The following is a 25435-nucleotide window of genomic DNA, read 5'->3' on the forward strand; positions in this document are numbered from 1 at the left end:
TCTACTCTTCTATTGTCTGCAGGATTTTACTTTTGTACTTATTTTACTTCATCAGCAATTCCTGTTGTATTTGCCACTTTTTATAATTCTTTAAAGATTTTTTAGAGGGCTAGACCATGTTAGGGAAAAGAGAAGCTCCAGGAGACTACACTAGATTATTCTCTAATTTTTGTAGTGTGTTCTTAATTGCACTGTATTTTATATTATTTCTTCGCTTCCCTTTTGACTGTGGTATTTTTAGTCCTCAGAAATAGCTTCCTATTCCTTGGGTTTTCTTTAAAGAACCTGAAACAATCTTGTCGTAGTTTTAGTGTCCTCTAGCTGTATGTGTGAATTCTCATGGGCAGCCATCACAGTCCTGTTTTACACATTTAAACACCTGGGGAATACATGCCGATTATGCCCATTGGTTTAGAAATATCCTGTTCCCATTTTCCCTTTCTCTTGTGCACTCTTACAGAAGCAATATTCCATATAAGAGTTTTACACAGGTACTGTAGAAAAACTTGTGTAAACACTTTCATAACGTGTTGATCTTTTAATCCACGCCCCCCACCCCCCCCACCCCCAATGTATATTATAAAGTGAAATGTGTGAAGTGTGCACAGGACCAGTCTGCTATCCTATTAGCTGGCAAAGCCAATAAGCACAAATTTACACTAACAGACCATAAAACACGTAAGGCCACTGAATCCACCCTGTGGTGTGGATGTAAGGGGAAATGAGGATCCAGCTGACCATTTTGCAATGTTTGTAGGACAGCGTTTGCCAATGTAAACCCGAGTTGCAAACATACGGTGTCTTTCACTGCAAATGGTTTCTCTTTGCTATAAATGGTCCCTTTATTGAAAATGGTCTCTCTTTACTTTTTCATCTTGGACTGTTTATACTATCCAACCATCCCTTTCCATTTTTGTAACACATTACTTCAGCTGCAGAAAAAAATGATAGGCGAATAATATTATTCCAGGAATACTGGAATATTATTCCTTTTAATGAACTAGTTCCTTTTAAAATGTGCAAAGAGATTTTCAGTTTTGTTATATATAAGCTTGTGCTTTAATGGTCAAATGCAGAAACTTTCTGCTTACACTTTTAAATTTGGAAAAGAATCAAACGTATTTGAGAGAGTTACCTAGCAAGAAGTAAAGACAGAAACAAGACCATGTGGGAGATGATTGCTGGCCACCTTCATAGCCCAACACAGGAGCCAAAATAGAGAGCCCTATTCACTGGAAAAGCTAGAGGCTCCTGATCCCTTCAGTCGCCTATGTTGCTGTATGGACATTGCCTTTTCTTCCAGGACACCATGGCAAGAACTGAGATCTGGCTTAGAGAAGCATAAATTGACTCTGTCTCAAATGGAACACTCTAATATCCCATAGAACGTGTATCTCCTTATCATATCTTAAGTCCTGCATGCCCTCACCTACTCCATGCTGGCAGCAAGGTAATATAGAAATAAGTGAATAATAAAGGAAATATGATCATCTCACCACCTGAATTTCTCATCCCTCAGATCAGAGGCATAACTGTCAGTTCTGTGGCCTGCAGAGGATCCTGCAGGTAGGAATGTATAGTTTAAGATAACTTTTACGTAATTGTGCTTTTCTTTTTCCTACAGATTATTTAGTAACCTGTACAGCTTTCTGCATTGGACTCTACCTTTCAGAGCAATGAAAGCAATAAGTACAGTTGTTGAAATGTAACCTCTTAAAAAAATGTTGCTAGTCATTAATGTTAATTTACACATGCAAATCTCAATTTGGATGCAGAATTTTGGTTTGAGCCTGTTTTTTTCCTGGTATATACATTTTAAGGTGTTTAGGGAAGGTATATTGTCTTTTGAAAAAAAAATCAGTAACTATATAACAAATAATAAGTTTATCTAGATATAGGAAATACAAGAATAGTCGTTTGCAATCTCATCAGGATTAAATATTATACCAAATGTTTCAAAATGTCCATTTCTCATTTGACAAGAGAGAATATCAGAGACTCTACAGCTTCTGAACTGCTGTCCTCTGAGTTCAGAGGAATTGTTAAGCCCTGGATCTGTGCCTAAGGTTTTTTCCCTGGTATCATCAAAGACTGTGATCATTAATCTTGGTTAAACAAGAAGTTAGCATATTCCACAGAATCACAGGCTGAACTGGGATTCAGGAGAGACATGCCCTGCTGCTGGTGAAGGTGCCATGTCATTTTATGAAGGTCACATTGGCTGGGCTTCTACTTTTCACCCATCAATTTGATACTAGCTGGAAGGCCATAGCAATTCCTCCCCACAGATTTTTCACTATGCTAAGCCAATGTAGCAAACACCACAAGCAATGCATTTTTACAGAATAGTGTATTTATGTGTGTTATATCATATATTTAGCATCTTTTCATAGTAAAGTCAACTATTGGGAGCTTCTATACAAACTTAAACTTTAGATGTCTAGCAAAAAAGTTTCTGAAGATTGATATAAGGTCAGTTTAAGAGAGAGATGGAACACAGACGGCTGTCATAAAGCATGTGATTCCCCACAAAGAGTGCACTTTAATTAAAGAGGAAAGAATTGTGAAGTGGAAGTGGATGTCTTGGGACAACTGTATGAGGTAACATAACACTACAACAGTGAGTAGTTCTCGATGATTGCACAGTACATCAATATGTGGCAAAGGGGAGTGCATAGAGCACCACTATTATACTGTACATAGAAAAAAAAATGGACTGACAGCACAACACTTTCAAGAGTGCTTACATCATTAAAGAAGACCAAATTCCACTGATCTTAAACAAGGCTCTATCTCCATCTGATTGTCTCCATCCTTTTAGTTGAAACTTGGTCCATAAATGAATGAGTTGGTTTGTGCAGAGATTGATCAGTTCAATATCTGCATTTATGGTTGGAGTTCAATGTGAGGGCTCTGTCCCATGCTCCATTTCATTGTGGAGGACATACCCTTGAATGCCTTTGTTACTTACACACTTCACCATTAAGGAAGTCATAGGAATCTTCAGTGGAATCTAATCTGCTGAGTAGATCATGCTATGCTTGACAGACACTTTGGAAGAAATAGGATATTTGCACAGAAAAACCTCAGCAGACATATGGGAATAAAGAAATGCCAACTATTCAGTAAGGCTTTACCTGCTACACCTAATTTTGCAGAGAGATATGAGAAGATTGGGAAGGTTAAGAGGAAGGGCAACAAATGTAAGTAGCTTAGGTTCTTAAGTTCAGTTATGAATGGAAGCCATGAAAACTATGGAAAGCCGTGCAAAGTATTTATTGCAAAACAGGAACTTGCAGGTCTGATAATGTTGCCCCTCATAAGTATGAAATTCTAGAACAGGCATCCCACAGGAAAGCTACTGCAGGAAAGGACTTAATGGAGGGCATGAATGAAGTACTGTGCTTCAAGGAGTGAGGGAATGAACCCAGCCTCCTAGGACTGTTTTTTTTTTCTCAAACTGTGAGACTCTCTGAAGAGGAAAATGAATTTCCAGTCAGATGGACCAGGATCAGTGATGATTTAGGGGAATGTTTGTTTTTTCCCCATGTGGCTGAGCAATGATCCAAATGTTAATAGAAACGACTAGTCTGTGTTTAAGAAATGATTAGGGAATAAAACTTACCAACCAATAAAGACAGTTTAGTATGGGAGATGGGTATGCATATACAACATGATATTCCATGTGACTAAAATTCATGTTAAACCCCCTGAGTTTTCTGTTTGTACTGATGCCAGATGCTCACTGTATGAGGAAAAATGTCTATTTGCTTTTTTGCTTCAATAAGCTGCACCACATCTGTAGCTTGTTTGGGCAGTATGTATTCCTTTCAGCCATCAATAGTGAAGATAGTAATTAATGATCCTGCAGGAGGAAACTTGTGTTTGTGTTCTGATCTTGGAAAAACCCTAACCCAGTGCATTCTGATTTTTTTGTCCCATTTTACTTTCACCTTGCATGCAGCTCATGAAGCAGTACTCTCTTGTTTCATTAATGAAGTTCCAGCTCAGTACTTCTCCTTCCATCTCACCTTCACACTGATGGTAATTTCTGCTCCAGTGTCAGCCCTGCAGGAATCACAGGTGCTACTGCTGAGCTGGGGAACACTGAAGCATGGTGAGGTCCATACCAAGATCAAACCTTGTGGACCAACAGCACAGGATCAGGATGTTATACTCTTGGGATACCAGAGTGCAAGGAGGTCTGGTCACTGTGTTTAAGTGGCCAAGGTTGGTCAGCAAAGGGCACTTTCATTTACCATCATAGCAACTCTTATTTGAGCGCTTCTGTTACCGTTCCTGGTTGCTGTCAGGCAGTGCAGACTGCCAGTGCTGGGTTCCCATTCCCTTTGCAGAGGTCCCTTTGGTCCTTTTGCTCTTGACAGAATGAATGGTCCATACATGGCTGTTGGCAAAGGAGAAGGAAGAGTCCTTTCATGTCCCTGAACTGAGGCATCCTTGTATTGGGGAGAGACATTCCTCCAAACCTACACCCTGTACATTCTGCAGGAGGAGTTGGAGCCACACTCCTGGATGTGGCCTAAATGAAGGCGTCGCTGTAAATAGTGTAGAGGCCTCAACCCTCTTTCAGAACAGAAGGAACAGAGCTGGGCTCCCTTGCATATTCGGTGGCTCCCTTATCCTCACTGAGGGCTTCCATCCCCCCATAAGGGGTGCCACAGTGCTGTGGGGTGAGGAGGAACCACAGAATCACGGAATGGCTGAGGTGGGAAGGGACTTCTGGAAGTCACCTTGCCCAAATCTGCTCAAGCAGGGCTACCCAGAGCAAGTTTCCCAGGACCGCGCTTGGATGAGCATCTCCGCGGATGGCGACTCCACAACTTCCCCGGGCAAGCTGCACCAGGGCTCAGTAGCTCTTACGGTAAAAGTGTTCTCTGACTTTCAGAGGAAACCTACCGTGTTCCAGTTTGCGCCCGCTGCCTCTGGCATTGGCACTGGGCACCACCGAGAAGAGCCTGGCTCCCTCCTGCCTGCGCCCTCCCTTCAGGTATCGGTACCCACGGGTGAGATCCCCGCGCCTGCTCTCCTCCGGGCCGCACAGTGCCCGCTCTCCGAGCCTTTCCCCATCGGAGCGATGCTCCAGCCCCTCCACCGCCTTCACCGCACCCACCTCGCCCGCCCCGCCGCGCCGCTGGGACAGCGATGGGCTCCCGGGCCCGCCCGGCGGCCGCCCCGCGCCCCTGCCCCGCCGCAGGCCGGCACCGCGGGGGGCGGGAGGGCGGGGGAGGGCCGAGGCGCGGCGCCGCCATCCCGCCGCGCCCCCGCACACAGGCACCCCGCCCGGCCGCCGCGCCGCGCCGCTCGCAGGGCGCCCGCCCATGGCTGACAGGAGCCTCGTCGAGGGCGGCGAGCCCTGCCCGCGCCGGGAGGAGGCTCCGGAGTGGGGCTACGAGGAGGGTGAGAGCGGGCGGCGGCTGCGGCGGGGAGAAACTTTCGCGGCGGCCGGGGGAGGAGGAGGAGGAGGAGGTGGCGGGAGGGTTTCGGTGGCGCAGCGGGGCGGTGGGAGCGTCGCCCTCCGGGCGCCCGGGGCGGCGACGCGGCGGCCCGCAGCGGGCGGCAGCTCCGCCACTGCCGGCGGGAGGGCAGCGGGGCGGCGGCGGCCGCGGAGCCGGGGCCGGCGGGGGCAGCACCCGCGGCCGCGCCGGTGGGCAGCAGCGCGGGGGGGCGGGGGGCCGGCTGGCCCCGGGAGCCGCCGCGCCCGCGGGTGCCGTAACAGCTCTCCGTTGTGCCTCAGGCGTGGAGTGGGGGCTGATTTTTCCCGATGCTAACGGGGAGTACCAGTCACCGATTAACCTGAACTCGAGAGAAGCTAAATACGACCCCTCGCTCCTGGAAGTGCGTTTGTCGCCGAACTACGTGGTGTGTCGTGACTGCGAAGTGATCAACGACGGGCACTCCATTCAGATTGCCCTGAAGTCTAAGTCAGGTAGGCTGGAGTGCGGCCCCTGCCCTCCCCGCCTAGGCTCGCCGCGAGGCTGGGCTCGCGGCGCGGGGACCCCCGGCGCGGGGAGACGGGGACACGGGGACACGGGCACACCCGGCGCGGGGACACGGGCGGTCCCGGCCGGCGCCTGGCTGCTGGCTGCTGGCTCCGGTAGGGAAAGGAGCGAGCTTTGCCGTGGGAGCTGCGGGTTCCAGCGCAGCACCCGGGTTGGGTGGTCGGTCGGGCTGCTTCAGAGCGCCTCCAGAATTGCCTCGTGCGGTGGTGTCGTCTAATTCGCTGGCATTAACCGCGTTCAGAAGCAGCCCGAGACAATCGCTAAGAAAGTGTGATGCCAAACTAGGTTGTATAGCCGGCAAAATTTGTCCTTGGTCCAAAGACCATGTAAGTTAAAAGAGCTTTGTCCATTAATTTGAGTGGGTTCTGAACGCTAACAGCAGAACGGGGCAGCTTGAGAGAGATAGTCCTGTTACATGTGCTTACATGTATAATGAAGAAGAGCAGGTAGCAAAGCAGTCCTTATTTCTTTTTTTTTTTTGGTGTCATTTATCAAATAAGAATTAGAAACAAATAATAAAAGAAACCGTTCCAACTTAAGTGAAAATCGCATGCCTTAAATGAAAGTGAAGTATCTCATTCAGACCTTGCATCTGGGTGGACTATTCTGTCTGAAGGAGACAACTGGCCAGAAAGCAGGGAGAAAAAAAGTACATTGTGCTGTCCAATGCAGTGGTGGTTCTTCCCATGTGTTTGGAGAAGCATGCAAGTTACTCTAACCAGTCTTAGCTAGTAACAGCCTTTTGGGGGCATTTAAACAGCTGAACATTGTGAAACTATGAGACATTCCAGCTTTTGTTGCCTTCTGAAATCCCAGTTGTACTGGGAGCTAGAGCTGTTCTGACAGTGAAGGAGTCAATTCAGTTTTACACTGAATTTTTGAGAAGGGTTTGTTACTTTAATAAGGATGCTTTCCTTTATAATTTCCTTTCCATGATAAACTCCATGTATTATTGCAACACAGAACATTTATTTCTGCAGAATTTTGCAGATTTCCAATAGAATATAAATTTTGTACTTCCAGTCAGTTTTACTGCCTTCGTCAGAAGCAGAACTCTTTTCCCAAGGAGTAAGGTTCTCTCTGCAGAATCAGGGAAGTTCTTGAATTCTCCTGTGGAGGAAGTGATGGTGAGTGCAAACCACACCACCGCTTGCAGGCCAAAATGCAACTCCTTCAACCCTACCTTTCCCAAGGGCAGCTTGTAACTTAGTTACAATAATTAATAAGATGGGACCAACGCACCTAAATTCATGTGCAAAACTGTTGGGAGTGTTAGGAGAAGGAAAGACTTCTTTTTAAACTCAAATGCAGGGTGATGCCAGATTGATGAGTCATGAAATAGAAGAAAATGTGAAATTAGAATAAAAGTTTGTGACTGTGGTATGGAATTATGATTTAGGAAATCTTGTTTTAGTTTCAGCATTTCCTTGATATTCATGTTCCCTAATTTCTGATTCTCCATTTGTAAACTGGGGATAATGTTTCCATTTTTAAGAGGGGGAAGGCAACATTTATTATCCCTACCAAGAGGAGAAAAGAGTTGATAAGCTGTGTTTGACCTAGTATTCTGGCCAATTTTCAGGGATTGCGGAAACTCCTGCAGCTTCTTTTGCTCACAGGGGATGTCTGATGACAAATCCATTTAGCCAGATTATTTTAATGGGAACTGTTGAGCAGTAAATGCTTTTGAAACTCTGTCCAATTAATGTGCAAGAGATCCTCATCTACTGTAAAGTTAACAGTCAAAGAAAAACTTCTTTGTGGAAAAAAGTAAACTGATTAAGATACATATTAAAAATCTATTTGTCATTACTGGGATTGATTTTATCCTTTAATTCGGGACAAACAGTCCATCTGGAATTCCCAGATCCCTCTCATTATTTAATTGCAAACATTTTCAGAGGCTGCTTCCAGTATGATCATTATACATGTGTTATGTATTAGGTGGAAGAAGCATGACCAACTGTGTAATGGAAGTGTATATTAAAAAATGCTGTAGAGGATATCCTTCTAACAGAGAGGCTTCTCTTAAGCTAGCAGTAGATTGCACAGTGGATGATGGTTTCAGAATCATTTTCTAATGAGGATCAAAAATTGCTGTAAGGCAAAGCAAATTAAACATGCTTCATGCATTGACAAGGATCAAGATTTGGTGAAAGGTGGAGGAAAGATAAACATGCTTCATGAATTGAAATGCTTGTATCGTGGGATCAATGTTATAACTTAAGCCTCAGAAATAAACTCTTTGAAGTTCCTGGAGATAGAGAACTACATCATACAGCGAACATTTGTGCTAGTTACACTTTCTCAAGGAGCAATATTTTAAAACAGAGAAAATGCTCCATTTCCCTAAGAAACAGCACTAATTGAATATCGTGTTTCTTTTTATTTGTCCAAATTTTCCTAAAGACTTCATTTGGTTGTTTCCCCCAATGTTCACCGCATTTTTAGGTTTTCTATATAGGATATAGGTATAGATAGAATACAGATAAAGCAAGCTCAAGGAGCAAATCTGAATCAGTAGCTACATTTAGGATATTTCATTTTAGAAACCCTAGTAGCTATTAGATTAGTTATGAAGAATTATTAAAGGAGGATTAGTTGGAACATTTCGCTTTTTTTCTCTAATGTAATTGCTGATGGAAACCATGACTGATCATTTATCTTTCAGACTTTTTATAGTTCTGTACCTTTATTTTTTTTGTGTTTGTACAGTTGCAATATGCTTCAGTTGCTGAATTATTTTTTAGTACTACACCATGTCTAGTGTTTCAAACTAAGGCTGTTTACTTTGTGTGTCAAAATAACTTCATATCATGGAACGCTAATTCCCTAAAGCTGTAGGTGATGTGATTAAATAATCCTTATCACTGGTCAGAGATTGTAAAAGATTCATTCAAAGTCTGTGAAAAGTAAGCTAGAATTTAATGTATTCTGGGGAAGATGGTGAATGCCCTTAAGTAAAATCCAGCCCTGCCAAGAAGCTAACAATCAGTGATTTCAGTGGGAAGTTACCTACAGCTTGTGGAGTAACATTGGATATGAAGCAGATTCAGAAATCCCTGGGCAAAATGCTTCCATTGATTAATTCCGAAGTAGATTGGGCCTCACAAGGTACAGTTGTTTGCTTTTACTCCTTGTGGTGGAAGTCTCCATTAAAAACGTATTGAGCTACTGTATAAGTTTTTTGTTTGTGTATGTTGCAATTGTGGACAGATGCTTTTAAGAAGTCCCGGATGTTTAAAAAACTGGAGTAAAAAACCAAGCCATGGCTGCCTAGAAGCTGTTTTTAAGTAAACTAGGTATGTTGTGGTTGCTGTGTGTAAGTTTGATTATATTTGGATATGGAGGCATTCTGTATCTCAGAAGCCTGACAGGTGGTATATGACTGAACACCTTTACCTAGCAAAATATTGGCAATCAAAAGTTTTCTATCCGTTTCTGTTACTCATAGCAAATATAGGTGATGGAGATTAAGCATTTGGACAAGTTGAAAGTAGTTACCAGTTCAGTCCAGAACCCCCACCATCTGTTTGGAGCACTCAGCTACTGTCTTGATAAGAGCAATAAATGTATTCATTCTTCTGACTGATAAAGGTACAATTTTTCTGTTAGGTGTTTTGACCAGCTGTTCTGCCTCATAAAACAGAGCGCAGCATGACAGCAATTTCACTGTTGTTTGTAACTGCCTGGATTCGTGTTCTGTACCTGCACGGTACTTCAAAAGTCAAGGTGTCGAGTCTGTCAACTTTACTCGTCTCCTCTCTAGTACCGCTGATAGTAAAGAAGCTTGCAACAATTTCCCCATTGTATTTGGAGGATATATTCAGTAGCCTGTCTGCTTCGAAAGCCAAGTTCCTTACCATTTGTCTTCTTTCCCAGTGTTAATAGGGGGGCCATTGCCTCGAGGACATGAGTTTGAACTACATGATGTTCGGTTTCACTGGGGGAGAGAAAATCAGCGTGGTTCTGAACACACAGTTAATTTTAAGGCCTTTCCCATGGAGGTAAGAGTGACACTGCATTGCATAACACCTGCTAAATGCAAAAGATTTTCTTTCATAGCCTGAATTCCTGATAGTTCAAAAGCAAGTTTTAGTTCAACATTTATTGCTCTATATTTCAACCAGAAAGCTATCTTGCTGAGGTGTGCTTTAGTGCAGGTAAATTAGGATATGCCTCTGGAATAAAATGCCTCCAGCACTCATCACATTGTATGATTAAGTGGTCATAAAGTTAAGCTGCAGAATTATTAACTTGTGTCTTAATAATGTTAGTGTTCTAACAAGATCTGCCATTTCAACACTTCCTTTGTCACCTTGACTAATAGCTATAGGTGGGAGAACTAGCTACTGGGAGTATTTCCATGGTGAATAACAACTTAGGTAAATTTGGAGTAAGTGTAGAGTGAATTTTAATGAAATAGCTTTACGTACCTGAAAATTGAAGATTACGGTGATATTCTTGGGTATGTTCCACAATGTCTCAATGAATTACCAAATTTTGAAACATAAGCAAAATTATAATGCAGCCTGGAAAAAATTCAGCTGTTCATGGGATGTCAGTTTGGGCTCCTAGGCAACCCAAAATGCTGGGACCTAACTCTTCTGCTCTCCAGCAGCCATCCATCATGTTACTGCACTTCCCACTGTCCCGTTGCTTACACTTGTCAAGGAGTGTCTTGGAGTATCCCTTAGACCCTGGGCTGCAAGACTAGTTTTAACAGATACCAACCCTGACGTTTGGTGACTGCAGCTTTGCATCTTTTATTTCATTTGTTGTGCACTATTGGTTTTTAAGACCTCTGAAAAAAATCTTGACTTTCTTTGAGTTATTTTTGCCTTATTTATCTATTATAATCCCTCACTGGCCTGAAATTCTGTTTCTGTTTTCTGTGTGTTGTTCAGTGCTGGGAATTTTGTTACTGTAGCGTTATATTCATGAGTTCCAGACTACTGGAATAGAACTGCCTTACGGAAAAGGATATAAAAAGTATTAGAGCAAATACTGCAGAGCTAAATGTAAAAAGCTTGTGGACTTACACCATCTATCTAATTCTTGGGGTTGTTCAGGTCCTCTCTTTAAGAGTTGTAGGTCAGATTTTGGTCCGTGCTGTTTGCTGTTTTGCACTGGTCCATGAAAAAAACCCTACATATATGAAGTCACTCGTAGGGGTTTTGCAGGCTGAGTTGAGGCAGATCATAGACTGATTTAGGTTGGAAAAGTCCTTTAAGATCATTGAGTCTGACGGTAAACCTAACACTGCCAAGCCCACCACTAAACCATGTCCCTAAGTGCCACATCTACACGTAGATCCTCTTTGCGCGTTGATTTCAGGCAGGTTCTGGCAACGCAGGAGAATTACTTGAATGGGGAAGACTCGTTAACCAAAGGGAAAGCAGAAGAATCATCTCTGCATCCTGGTTACCCGGCATAATATATACAACATGATTTACATGGGCAGTTAAGGCCTTCAAGATACTGCAGTGTTCCCCTGAGGCAGGAAGCAGCTTGTTCATTATGAAACAGCTCTGCTTAGTGCTTTTCCTCAAGGCTGATCCAGCATGTGGTGATAAAGAAATATTGATGTGAATTATGTTGAGAACTGAACTTGGGAGTCTATCAGAGTCTTCTGTCTCCTTGTTTATTAAGGATCACTTCGCAGACAGTCTTGGTGGTATGTGGGAACAGTCTATTGATAATCTGCAGAAACCCCAGAATTCTCTACTCTGAATCAGTCCAGAGAAAAATGTACTTGACCCAGAGATGCAAAGCAACAAACTTAATCAGTCATGAAGGGATATCATTCTTTACCTACTTTAAAAGCAGCACACCTGCTGCCCAAACAGAATTCTGGCACAGTGGAAGAACATCACCTGGAGGTGAGCAAGCCAGTGTTACCCTGTCTCTTGCGTCTAAGCAGCTTTCAGCTAGACTCTAATTTCCAAGAAATAATTACTGATGCAAAAATTGTGTAGCAGAAAAAATTGACTCATAATGCACTTGAAATACAGTGTGAATGTTTAATTTTGCCAGCAGATCCTTATGCAGATTAATTCTCACAGAAAATGACAGCAAAGCTTGTTGTCTCCAAGGCCAGTTGCACACAGGTGTATTGGCTGAGCCAGTTCATCATCATCTGCCCCATGTTGCAAGAAAGTGCAGGGCAGTTTGTTCATCAGTTGAGCTGCATTTCCTTCTGCTATATGCACAGAGAGTTGCTGTACAAAATCCATCTCAAACTGTCCAAATAAAAAATTATACTTGAGTAATAATAAAACAGGTGCTTGTGATCACTATAAATGTTTATGAAGTAGTGCAACTGAGACTCCAGAATGGAAGATTTTCCGTTTCCATTCCAGGGGTTGCCCCATTTAATTCTTTTTGTGGAGAACAATCATTTTGATGAAGGGACCAGGAAATCCAATTTTCTTAACTTTTACCATTAGCATTGGTTTATACAGTTGTTGGGAGTCACCATATTCAGAGCACATACTGGGCTTGGTTTTCACAGTGATGGGTGCCTATTTTGGCTGTATACAAGCAGTCTGGTATAGTTTATACTTTTGTCCTGTACTAAACACAAAATAAGTTGGCAGTTGTTTGTGCACAGAGGCATGCTTATGTTGAGCATCAAGTGCATAAATTTGGGTCTTCTGCCAGTGGAGTAAATCTGGTAGGACATTTTCCTGAGAAATTAGAAATGAATTACAAAGCAAATGATAGGGATTTTTCCTCTCTTTGTGGGAGGAAGACAAGTCAAGGGGATAAGCAGTAGTTTGAAAACAAGTGCTTGTTTTAAGTGGGTACATTAACAATGCAACAAACTAAGCCGGGATTATATACTCCATTACACAGTTGTAAACCCCAAGCAGTTCTACAAAAAACAACTTTGAGTTTGAAGAGAACTGAGATATCTAAGACTATTTATTGACTGGAGCAGCAGTCTTGCTTTTTTTGGACTGAAGACTGTAAGGCTTTATTTTATTACATTGGACCAAATAGTTGTGGAACAGCTTCAGATTGTCAGTGTAATGATCTTTGTAAAGGATGACTTTAAAAAAGAGTGTTATTTTTCAAAGTTTGGAAGAGCACTCTTCGGTTACTTCCTTAGTCTCTTCACCTGTGGTACCATAACCGTTTTTATTAGGCAGTATCCTGTATTAGCTGGGTAATATTCTGTGTCTTTTAGTGCAAAAATCTATTATTTCTTATTAGACTTATTAGCTGGGGCCTTTGCATGTGGTTAGGATATATAGGTTCATGGTGAAATGAGTTAGACTACTAAGTTTATGTAACATCTGGAACAGTTTTTTGAAACAATTCACACTGTCAAAAAACATTGTTCATGTGGCTTGGGTGCTGAGTTCACTGTTATTTTTACTATTCTGTGAAGTTCAGCAAAGGTGGGTTTTCCACCTTCCTTGACTGAAGAATCCAAAATGTTGACAGTAATACAACAGTGTTATCATTTTCACTGAAACATCTGTGTTTGCAATCCGTCAGGAAAGCAGGACAAAAGAATAAATAGTTATCAAAGGTAAATACTGTAACATGTCTTTTTAAACAAAGGAAAAGCAGAGGGCTGTTAAGTATCAGTACAATACTCCTCTCTCTGTTCCATGAAAACAAGAGCATGAAGGATGCTTTTGGCCAGAAATTGGAAAGGGACGTTTGTGCAACTTTCTCTGGAAATCTTTCTCGCTAAGTACTTCAACTGCATGTAAACAGTGTATGCCTTTTGGCCAAAGTTACTCTGGCCACTGCTTGTGTTAAGACCATACTTAGTAATGGTCTTAACCTTGAGAGACTGTTTCTTGCCAGCAAATGGAACAAGGTACCAAAGATTAGATTGTGCTTTACAGTACATAGCTCCACAGAGCAGTAAAATCCACACTTATACATGTGACTTACCTGAACCTGATTTAGGTGTAAGAAAGAGGAACTACTTGACATCTTTATTCCTCTGCTTCATGCCAAGAGTAAGGATTGGAGAAGGAGGAAGAACAAATGAAGATCTAACGAAACTCTGACCGTTTCCCTTACCTTTGGTGTATAACAGGGAGATGGAGAAGGACAGGAATAGCAAATTACTGCTGTTTATTTTTGTTGCTAACAAAGGTAAAACAGGGGCAGCTAAAAATGGAGTCCCATTGTACCCCATCTCTGTATAAGAGCATCTCTGTATAAGCTGTCGTGCCAGGTCAAATCAGCTTACAGTCAAAAAAGGACAGGAAAGGCAGCAGAAGAAAGTGAACTGTATGATTGCATCAGTGCTGTTTTATGGAAAGAAAATATGTTTTTTCATTGCTTCTGAAGTGAAGGGAAGCAGGGAAAATTTTGCCTTAAAGGTGTCTCTTCCTCTTAGTTACTCAAGTTGTGGTGTGACCAACACAGCCTGACCATAAGGGAACAGTTGTTTCCAGGCTGCCGCTCTGAAATAAAACTGTATCTGAGAAAATGAAAAGGTTCCTTTCACCATTTGTAGTATAACTGGGAGGATAATTCGCTGTAATCCATCCTCTTTAAAACGTAGGATTATATTAGCTGTAAACCATGTGAAAGCGCTCAGTGGAAGACTGTTGGCAGAAAATAATTTAAAAAATATTTCCAAGATGTGGAGGCAGATTAGAAACTGTATTGGTTGTCTGTTCTACAGTTTTTGAGTAGAACTGAAGAAAATCCAGTTGCCCGAAGGACTAGAATCAGTTCTGTACAGGAAAGAAAAGTGTTCCTTTCTGTTGTGTAATGAGGAGCACGCTAATTCATCCTGTAGACTCTTTCAGAGTTACAGAAACACATGCTGCAATGAAGTTAAATGTAATGCAAAAAACATATCCTATGCTCAGTCCGATTAAAACCATTAAGTGTTCCTTTGTTGATGTGAAATGGTGCTTGCCTAAGGATCTCATCAAACAGTATTACAGCTGTAGGGTTTCAGGTTAGGCTGTTAAGGTTATGCTTATCTACTCAAATCTTTACACTCTTTGATGTGGGGTTTTCTCTGTGCCTGGCTCTGAAATCAGATACCTGCACATGGTGCATCCCCTTTCCAGCGTTTCTTGAAGGGCGTGTCATGCTTTAAACATGCAAATCTATTCTTTGCCAATTTTTAATATTCTTTGCCAACATTAAATAATCTTGCTGTCTGTTTTAATCAGTTCCTTATTAGCTTGTTAGCAAATTGTTTGGGTTAAAAATAAAACAGAGTATTTGTAATTGTAATGAAGGCCTGTGAGATAGTGTGCAAGCAAGTGTGTCTCTCCCGCTTTATGCAGAGACTTGCAAACTGCAGTGGGACTGGGTAGGTGTGAATGGCAAGCAGGATTTAATCTGTAATGACAGTAGTTTCTAATATGTGAGCTCAGTTCTGATATTTGTGGATTTTTGCCAGTAGCTTTAATGGGACTATGATCCTAGTCATAAACCCTAAAAGAAAAGGTGTTAAACCAAGGAGTAAATTCTGTTGCCTTAGCTGATTGCATTGATTACCTGCTTGCGGGGAAAAAAAAAAAAAAAAAATCATTATGCATTACTTTGGCAGCATAGGACCTATGAATGGAGAATATCTTGCTTAGGCAGTCATGAATCTAACAAGAGGCAAAAAAAACCAGATTCCAGAAAGGTTTACATAGCTTTGTGCTGTGGTCTGGAACTCTGCTCAGAAATTAGCTGTTTTCTGGTGGAAAATTAACTTGTTACTCAAAGACTTGGATGATTTTCTAAATTTGGGAATCATTGCATATGAATACTACAACCTGTGATTAAAACAGTGTGTCTTATAACAAAATTACAAAATTCATGTAATAGCTATATCATTGACAGGTTATCAATAACAGTTTAATAGTCATTTAAAGTAGATATGCCCATTGGACATTGTGTAATTTTGGAGATTTTGGAGAATTGTGGAAAACCACAGGAAAATCAGGTCAATATCTAAGCAGATGTTTTCAGTTTTGTTTTCCAAATCTACAATGATTTATACAAAAACAATTTTTTACACATTATGTAGATGCCGTTTATGAATCTAACAATAAGACTTAGCTTTACACAGCACTCCATGGGCAAAATTAGTCCTAGCACTGGTTCCAAGGCTGTCAGTGAATGATGACATGGGATCGTAGCCTCATATATGCAGGTGTTTAAGTATCTTTATGCATTTATCTATCTGTTGTACACTCTGTGGTCCCCTAATTGATATGACTTCTGTTTGGTTTTCTTGTAGTGGTACAAAGCTGGGAGGTCTCCACCCCCTCTCAGTATACTGGGAAACGGAAAACCAGCAACAACATAAACCCCAAATTACCATCATTGTGAAAGCACACATGAGTGGCCTATGACTTTTGAGATCGTTAGTTGCTAAGCTCTTTCATTATTATATTTTTATTGTGATTGAGGGTTAGTTTTACCTAAATAGGCACATGCAGTCTCTGAAGTATACTTTGTTTCTAGGTAATTTGTCAGTATGAGCTTAGGTTGGCCCTTGTTTTGTTCAGTCACATAGAGTTTTGAGTTTTTGAAGGTATGTATCTGTGTGCTTTGTATCGTGGATTTGTGAAAGCAGGTGCAAAAATGGGCTGATGTGCTAGCACAAACATGCTTTTAGCTTGGCTAGCACCTAAGTAATGCTCAGTTAAGCTCTGTGAAAGAACTGTACACGTCTTCAGAGGTAGCAAATGTGATTTCCTTTCTGTGCAAACTCTGCAGTTGTGGAGGATGTACAAGCTGCCAGACACCAGGTCAAAGAAGAGTGGCATCAGCAGTCTATACTGAAGTTTCTTTATCCTTTTGTTTCTCTTTTAAGAGTTATCTTATTTACAGTAAGTTGTGTGTGGAAAGGCTTTGTGGCTCATATGTACCTAAAACTTCTGAGGTAGCAGTTGCCATAGTCTGTGATTTGTAACTTCTACCAGGATGGAGAATTTTGGTATTCTTTTGAGAGATAAGTGGTACAAACTAGAAATGACTGAGCAGATTAGGAAAAACTCTTCTAAGGAGAAATACTGCAGGTGGAGAGAAGTTGGGTGAAGGAAAGGAGAATGAGAAGAAAATGGTGAGTGACTCAAGAGGGGAATCCTCTGCTCTGTCTTCCATCTTATCTCAGTTTATAGGTTTTGTTCTGCCAGAAATTGCAGTCTTTGCACTTCACCTACAGGTGAAGACATTTTGCACCAAATTTTCTTGCAGTTGTGCTGGGCTAAGTTGCAATGTTCAGTTGCAACTTGTAGCAGGAGGTTTGGTGGCACTGCATCCTAGTGGAGGCAGGCAAGTAACCTTGAAAGAAATAGCTCTTAGCAATCCCTGTCTGCGGTTGAAACAATATAGCCTCTGATACCTTTTAGAAAGATGTGAATCTTCTCAACTCCTTGAGCAGGATTACAGGTTTGCCTGCTCCTTACTCTACTTTCTCACCCAAGTGTTGTGGTGACAGTGCTCGTACTCATGGGTATAGAAGCTGCTATGGTGACATCCCTTATTGCAAACCCCATTCCCAAATCTAACAAGATGGCTACTTATGTTTTCTCTCTGCTGTGGGAGAAGAGCTTGTGTAGTCACTTAGAGGATGGAACTTCTGTAGGGGATTTAGATCCAGGTTTGAGCACAACAAGATGGCTGCTCAAGTCTTTTTCTTGCCATTTTTCTTGGCTGTGTGTCCTTGGCGTGATTTGCTTCAGCTGTACATAATTTTCTACTTTCTGCCATAATCATTGCTGGCACTCTGCTCGCATCTTACTTTAGTTTCTTGGTGCCTCAGTTTTCTGTTCTGTTTTCCTTAGCAGTTTGCCCTAACCACTAGGCAAAACTGTTCTCTATCCAAGATCTGTCACTTGTGGAAGAAGCTGGGAAAGAGATTCCTTATTTTGTTATTTTCCATGCTGCATGCTTGAGTCAGGACCGGTTCCTAGGTTGGCCCCAGTGCAGAGTGAATACTCTGAGAAAGAGAATAGCTTTCTGATGCTAAACCCCACAAATTTTGTATTATTTGTGCTAATAGTGCACTCATGGCTCTTAAGAGTTAAAGGATGAAACTTGTCGATCATCATAAGAGCGGAAAACCTTTGAAAGGTTCCACAAGTATTTGTTGTCAAGCCTGAGTGCTTCACGAGCACAAATAATGTAATCCTTAAAACATCAGTGCAAGGGAGACAAGTTCTGCTATTGCCAACAAACTGGTAGAAAACAAGTTCAAAGGGATTAAATTGTTTGGCCATGGTCACACATGATGCCATTTTCAGAAATGACTCATGATTCCTGGGTACTTAAATTCTAGTAAGACTTTCTGATGCTGTAGTGAGAAATAACTAACTTAGGTTGTAAATCTGAGTTCAGTGATTTAACCACAGGGTTATCTGGTGGGCCTAGTCTGTAGACCACACTGATGCCAATGAGATAACCTCACTGGTCATTACTGCCATTTTGCTGTGCCAGCATTAAGCTGCATAATGAGCTGGATTGGAAAACACTTAAAGTTTAACAGAATTTGGGGAGTTTATGGAACTATGGGAGAGGAGGGAAGTTTAACACCGTTATGCTATCTGCAGACTTGCAATTCAGGAGAAGACTGTTGGAGGTGCATGATGAAGTTTATTATTTCAGTAGAAGCTTAGCCAACGTTATAGAAAAAACCCTGAGTTTCCTAGAGTAGTGGAGTGACTGGAGAACAGTCAAGGTTATGGTTTAAGATAATATGCAGCTGCAGATTCTCATCTCTTCAGAGAAATTTGAAACACAGAGGACTGTGGGATTCAAATCAGTTATTAATAAAACGTAGTAAATTATGAGGGAAGGAGTGTTTTTTATTCTGCCTTCATTAGAGAATCCATTGTTGAAAATTAAATCAGTGATTTAGTGTTCTACATACAAACAGTCTAGTTTTAAATCCAAGACAACAGATTGCATCCAACACTTTGTGGAATTGGACATGCTTGTATTAAAGGCTTAGTCATATAAATAACACTTCCAGAATTAAACACTTAACCCATAACACTTTGTGTTTTCTGTCTTCTTGATGGCATTGCTAGTCTGTAATATCATCAACAATTCATCAAGAGCCAGTCCTTTTTCCAAGCTTTGCACTTTCTAACTGTGGAGCTATAAAAGCACATGCAGACACACACATGCACCCACTCAGGCTGGCAAGAATCCAGAGTAAAAGCAGGCTGGGGAGTCCTACACTAGGATCCTTGCTTTTTCCTTCCTGGCCTTCATAGTTCAAGGGAAGGAAAAAGAAGGGCTTGAATGTGTATTTGTTACTGTTAGCGCAGGTAAGGGTAGGTCCAGGGCACCTCAGCCTATGTGTTTGCTGGGGCCAGATGTAGTGTCAGGGAACAATGACTTGCTCTATGGTGCTCCTTGCTTCACGCACTGAGCAGAAACTTGGCATAGTGAAGAGCCTGACCTATGAATCTGACAGTAATAACTGTGTAGCTTTTCATTTTCTTACTGATTAGGTTGATACTGAAAGTCAGCCATCTTGAAACAAGGGTATTTTGACTTTTTCATTATTTTTCTTAGCCTGTATACTTTTATTAGAGTTCAAAAAATATTATTTTTTGATTAATTCCTGATCTCTTTTCATCTCCTATGTGTGCCGGTAGAAATAAGCACTGCTTGTGCTTTCAAATGGGAAGAAAAAATAAATACACACAAATTACAAATTGCAGCATTCACAGTTTCCCCAATACCCATCAATGTTTTGCCAGTGATTTTCCTAAGAAACAGGCAAGCTAATGTTACATGTCAGCAGCTTCTGTGGGCAGATGAGGAGATATTTTGATTTTCTGTTCAAGGCCTGAACAAAAAGGGTCTAGATGGGGTTTGTGAAGCTTTCTGCCTTTAGTGCCCTTGACAGAAACTCAAGATAGGTGAAGACATTGGCATCGTGTTTGCATTAACCATGAAGATAGTTTATGCCCATATCTTGCCTCCCTGTGAGTGCTGAGAGAACTGCTGTGTTTGGCTTTGTGCCATCCTCCTTGTGTCCCTTTCCTGTTTCCCAACCTTTTATATGGTAGAAATGAAGCCTCTCTCTGAAGAGTTAGTCCATCTCTGGTTAGAAGGACACAAGATTTGACCTGTTTTCCCATTTTGTGGGAAGTTTAAATTAATTGTCTTTTTTTTTTTTTTTAACCTTTTGCCTTTACGTGCATAAGCTGTAGTCTTTTGAGTCTTTCCATACACGTTAGTACTTCCTGCTCTTAATTTCATTTTTTCAACAGACCAGCAGTTCTTTGTCTTACATGAAATGAGCCTACTGCCTGTGATTAGGTTGTTCAAAGGGAACACAGATTCCTGCTTAATATTAGATGTTGCGATGTTTTTATTGTTCTTTTTAAGTATGGCTTACCAGTTTGGATAATTCTTTAGCACAAGCGATTTGCCACAGCAACTGCAACAGTGTTTCCTGAGGTGCTGCAAATAATTCAATAGTCCCACTATTCCTGACCTTTTCAGTGGCACACCTGAAGGTATGCTGCACAGTTGCCTAGACTACTTTTGCTGTCGCTTAGCTGGCTTTTTGGAAAGAGAATTCATTTTGGAAGGTGTCTTTTCAACCGTTCCTTTTATGATTCAACTGGAATAATTTGATTTACAGACATGTTATAGTTCCACACTCTTTCAAAGATGTTCTTGGAAAGTAGAGCACCAGTCCACAAAGGTTCTGTACTACTCTGATGTCCCAGTCAGGCATTTATTCTGCATGTTTTAGTCGTGAATTTAGCTTTTGACCTGAGACATACAATAGCTCACACTATGACAGTGAAGTTGTTTAAACAGTATCTCCAGAATACCTTGTACTCTGTTCCAACTTGATTTGTTCGGACCTAATTCCTCTTGATTTTAGATTGCAGTCTTTATTCAGTGAATGTCATCTTGTTCTGTACGTTCTTGGAGACTGGTGGTTAACTCACAGACTAGACCTGTTAGATCCATAACACTTTCAATAAACTGTAACAAGCAGAAGTTCAGCAGAAGCAGTGTTGCCCCTTCTCTGACATTATATTAATCAGGAGATTTTTAATGCTAACACTGTTGTCATCTGTGTTTCTTGGTGCTGCTTTCAGCTTGTCTCAGTGCTGAAATTAACATTGCTTTCAAAGATAGGCATAGAGTTCCTTTGATGTCATTTTTTTAATGACAGTGATCTATGTATGAAATGTTAATTTCTACTGAAATTCAGTGGCATCTTGGCACCTATCCACATTAGAAGACTTAAAAAATTCAAATCTACAAGCATAAACCAAGTACACTGATTAATAACCTAACTCGCTTGGCTACTTCCTCATCCTTCTCTTGATTTTGCCCAGATTTCATGCTCTAGTCATTTGCTTTTATTTGCAGTTGCATTTTCCAAGGAAGCATATTTACCTTGACTGAACTGTAATGTTTAACTGTGCAGAGTTTGTTACTTTATGGGGTTTTGTTTCTTTTTTCTGTGGCCAGGAGTATGTATACGTACTCCTGGTTCTCCCAAGTTATTTTCAAACAGCCTCTGTATCAATTCCATTAACTTTAATTTCCTAAACCTCTCCTTCAGGCTGTTAATAACTAACTTTCTATTTTTTTAATCACTTTTTTTGAAGCTGTGTGCCCTGGTCATATCCTTGGTTCTGTCCCCTTGTGAGGATTTGGATCTTAATTACTGTATATTGTGGTCACTGCCAACAGCTTACTCAATTGCTTCCTGAAACAATTCAGTGCCAAGTCAAGTATCAACTCATAAATTCTTGTGTACATCAATAATAGCAAGACACAATTTTTCCACATTTTGTCCTCCTGTGATGTGCTGTATTTGTGTTGTTGAAATTACATGTCATTATTGTATGACTAGGCTGTGTTTCCTTCCATTATTACTAGCTAAAATACTCAGCTTCATTTCATCTCTGTCAAACCAGGAAAAAGACTTTATGGTGGCCTAGTTAGGTAACCAGTTTCCCACCTGTGCTGTTCCCTTCTCAGCTTTTAAGGCATATTGTGAATGAAACTGGATTACACTGAACTCTAACAAACTTGGGTGAGTCCAGAACAGTTCTTAGTTCTACAGTCTTTAGCAGAGCAGCTCTAAATCTGCTTTAATTTACTTTAGGGTTGCAGTTTAATCCATGGGATGATATTTAAGTGGAATCAAACCAGAGTTTCAGCTCCAATCTCTTGGATGTGACAGAAATATGACAAAAAGCAATATGCTAGAAATTTCTAGATTCACATGTTTTAGATGTAACTCTGGTTAAGATGTGGTGATGTAGTATTCACCTGTTAGTCTTTTGAGGTACAGCCCGTATGAATTGAAATAAGAGTTGGGAAGATATAAGAGCAGTAACCTATCTCTCATCCTTAGATGCCTTCTTGTCCTGTAATGTTACTAGACTAAGCAGCCTTTTCTGGACCTTGTATTTTCTAGTTGCACAGGTAGCAATAAGTAGCTGTATAACCTAGTTCTGATGAAGGAAAAAAGCTTCCCAGAAGATTAACTTACACATGGTGCAGCATGTGTTGTAGAAAGAAGCTTTTGTAATAATGAGCTCCTTGGTAAAAGAGTAAGGGTGTAGAGAGTGGAAAAAGTAGAATGGGAGATTGCAACAGCAGCATAGATTCAAGCAAGCCTAGTGACATAGTGTCACAGTCCGATGTTCTAATAGTTTAACATGCAGATCTGAAGGAATTATTTAAGAATGACGGTCTTCTACTGTATGTAGAGCACAAGCAGGAGCCTGTTGAACAGAAGGATCCCCAGTGTCACAAGCTCTTGCAATATGGGCTATGGTTGCCAGTTAGGTTGAGGCAGGACCAACACCCAGGCTGGGCAGCTGTTTCACTTTGTCTTCTGCTGCCTCAGCTGCTGGTGGTTTTATCAGACATAAGTCCCTTTCAGGGCCTGGTTCTGGTGCCAGGGAGGTCAGGAGGGGTTTTACTGTTGGCTCATTTTTCCTTGACTCCAGCGAGGTGTAGGCTTGGTGCTTTCTTCCAGACTGCCTGGCTTAGCCAGTGGAAACACTGCACATTGCAAAGTGTTTTATAGGGACCCCTGTAACGAGTTAGGGTTTCAGTAGTTTTGCAGTAAATATTCATGAAGAAAGCAGTTACAGTATATGGACTCCTTGTGGCAGCAAGTCATTCTAGATTGTGCAGGTTTATAGCAAATTTGTAACGTTAAGATCATATAAGTGTACAGAAATGTTGGAGCGGAGTCCTTCTCCCCTTACCATTAATCAGATACGTCATAACAAAAGATGAGCTGTGATTTATTACAGAGTGTATTTTCCTGTAAGGAATGAGCCTGTCCCATGTTTGGTCTGGCACTTGGGTGACAGATGCACAACAACATTGTCGCAGTAAGGGACAGAGCTAGTAGCAACTTTCCTGACACTGCAAGAGTCGGTAAGCTTAGGTGAAACATGGTCATTCACATAGGTGGATGGCTGAGAAGGTCTGAGAAAGAGTCATCGGTCCGGAGTCAATCAGAAGGCATCACTGTGGCAGCCACAGGCAATTCGTATGTGGGCTTCAGAACAGAGACTCCTGGGGAGTGTGGATGGGCAGGAGGCGAGGGATGCTGGTCACACAAGAGAGATTCTGATTTGATAGAAGGACAAAAAAATCTCCACTGTGGGGGAGGTCCAACACAGAACAGGTTACCCGGGGAGGTTGTGGGATCTCCATCGCTGGAGATATGCAGAGCTTAGTCAGACAAGAGCCTGAGCAACCTGATTTGACTTCGAATTAGTAGCTAACTTTGAAGTTGGTATTGCTGTGAATGGGGGAAGGAGACGGTTGAACTTCAGAGGCCACTTCCAACATAAATTATCCTGTCATTATATGTTTTTACGTGCGAGCGGGGAATGAAGTAAGGTCAGCAACAGAGCTTAAAAGATCATTTTTGTTCTTGTGAGCTTAGGGTCCTGCAGATTTACATAGAGTAGCCAGTGCCCCAGACAGGGGAAAAATGTATGTGTTTTTGTAACTCTGTTTTTCATTGAGAGAAGCTGGCTTCCAGAACAGATAAATGTGCTGGGTCATATACAGCAACTTTGATTCCTGCCAGAATCTGTCATCCCAGGCACTCTGATTCTGTGTAAAAGTCTGTTGTCCCAGGCCTTTTCTTTTCACATTGACATAAAAGATATATCTGTGGTAGAGAAAGGAATGGATTTAAGTGTAGGGTTTTCATTTGTTTATTGATTTTAAAGCCAGAATCTCAGGTCCTTGCTCAGTTTTGAGAAAGTCTTGATTTGAGGCAGGCCCCTTGAAAGTGTCAGCATTAGCTTTTCATAAGCAAGGAAATTAGGACGGGGATAGGTAGTTTCCTGGTTGAGCGGGGACTGTATGAAAATTGAGAAGATTCTCAGAATTTGTTCCATCTGTGGGGTTTGCTCTGCTACCTGGAGTAATTTCTTAAGCTTTCCTGTGAAGGAGAGTCTTTCCAGCTGTTCAGAGTACGAATCAACTTTATCAGCCTTTATTATCATTTGCCTTCATGAGTTTTCAGTTTATCTGATTTTAAGGAATTCACTGCTACAATTCTTTGTTTTACAGATGGAGTGTTAAAAGGCCCCAAATTATTTTTTTATACAAGAGAAAAATGTATTTTTTGAGTGCTAAGGAGTTTCTCATAGCTTTCTGATTATTTTGTAAAAACAGACTCTCTGGAGTGCTGAGCCAGGCACTGATAATCGGTAACAACATAGCTGACTCATTTTGGTTGTATTAGAACTGTCATAACTGCCGAGTACCAAAACATTAGCTATCAAGTTGAGCAGAGCCTCTCCTGCCATACAGGCAGGTGCAGCTTGTGTGTACTCTGGATGAAAACCACACAATGGTAAGCTGCCAATAGGTTGCAGCTGATTATTTAAAGAACCCCACATGGTTATGTTCATACTGGAAACTGGCACCCCTTGTGAGTATGCACTTTTTATATTGCTGTCTCAAAATAACATAAAACTGAAGGTTAGCAAAATACAGAGCATTAATCTAATAAGCCTGTCTGGCTATTGCTGCTTGTAAGGTACAGACGCATGGCTATGAAGTTGTCAGTGTGCATGGGCATGACATTATGTTGACAGTTTCAAGATTTGTAAAAGCACTGGGGTCTTTCCTCTGTGCGTATGTCATTGCCATAAATATTGACAAGAGCTACAGGCCATGCTGTCTGTGGAATGTACTCTCTAGAGTTCAAATTCCATAATGTTTGTAGACTTTTGCCATCTTTTTTTTTAAAAAAACTGTTATCTGATGTTTTCATCTGATGTCACATTACAAACAGAAAAAGAGCCAACAGAAGGCAGAACAGCTCCAGAGAACCACACAAATACACAGGATAAGACACAATTTGAAAGCAACAATTTTCTGTACTCAGGACTTACTACTTCCTTGTTAGTATTTCCCTTCCTGAATCACTTTTTCATGTACTTACC

The 25435-nt window shown here is 41.3% G+C and overlaps 1 protein-coding gene across 2 annotated transcripts in view; it reads left to right on the forward strand.

The window, feature by feature from the left end:
• Window positions 1-5260: 5260 nt before the first annotated feature.
• The window catches only part of CA8 (carbonic anhydrase 8), a 46895-nt gene continuing 26720 nt past the window's right edge, over window positions 5261-25435 (forward strand). The window contains exons 1-3 of one of the 2 annotated variants that reach the window (XM_055799997.1): window positions 5261-5418; window positions 5756-5947; window positions 9903-10027. In XM_055799997.1, coding sequence (XP_055655972.1) covers window positions 5340-5418; window positions 5756-5947; window positions 9903-10027 — 396 coding nt within the window. In that variant the 5' untranslated portion in view covers window positions 5261-5339. The remainder of the gene's footprint in view (window positions 5419-5755; window positions 5948-9902; window positions 10028-25435) is intronic. The other variant, XM_055799996.1, reaches the window with a different exon arrangement.

The sequence above is a fragment of the Falco peregrinus genome, chromosome 3 (assembly GCF_023634155.1).
Source record: "Falco peregrinus isolate bFalPer1 chromosome 3, bFalPer1.pri, whole genome shotgun sequence".
In the NCBI taxonomy this organism is placed as follows: domain Eukaryota; kingdom Metazoa; phylum Chordata; class Aves; order Falconiformes; family Falconidae; genus Falco; species Falco peregrinus.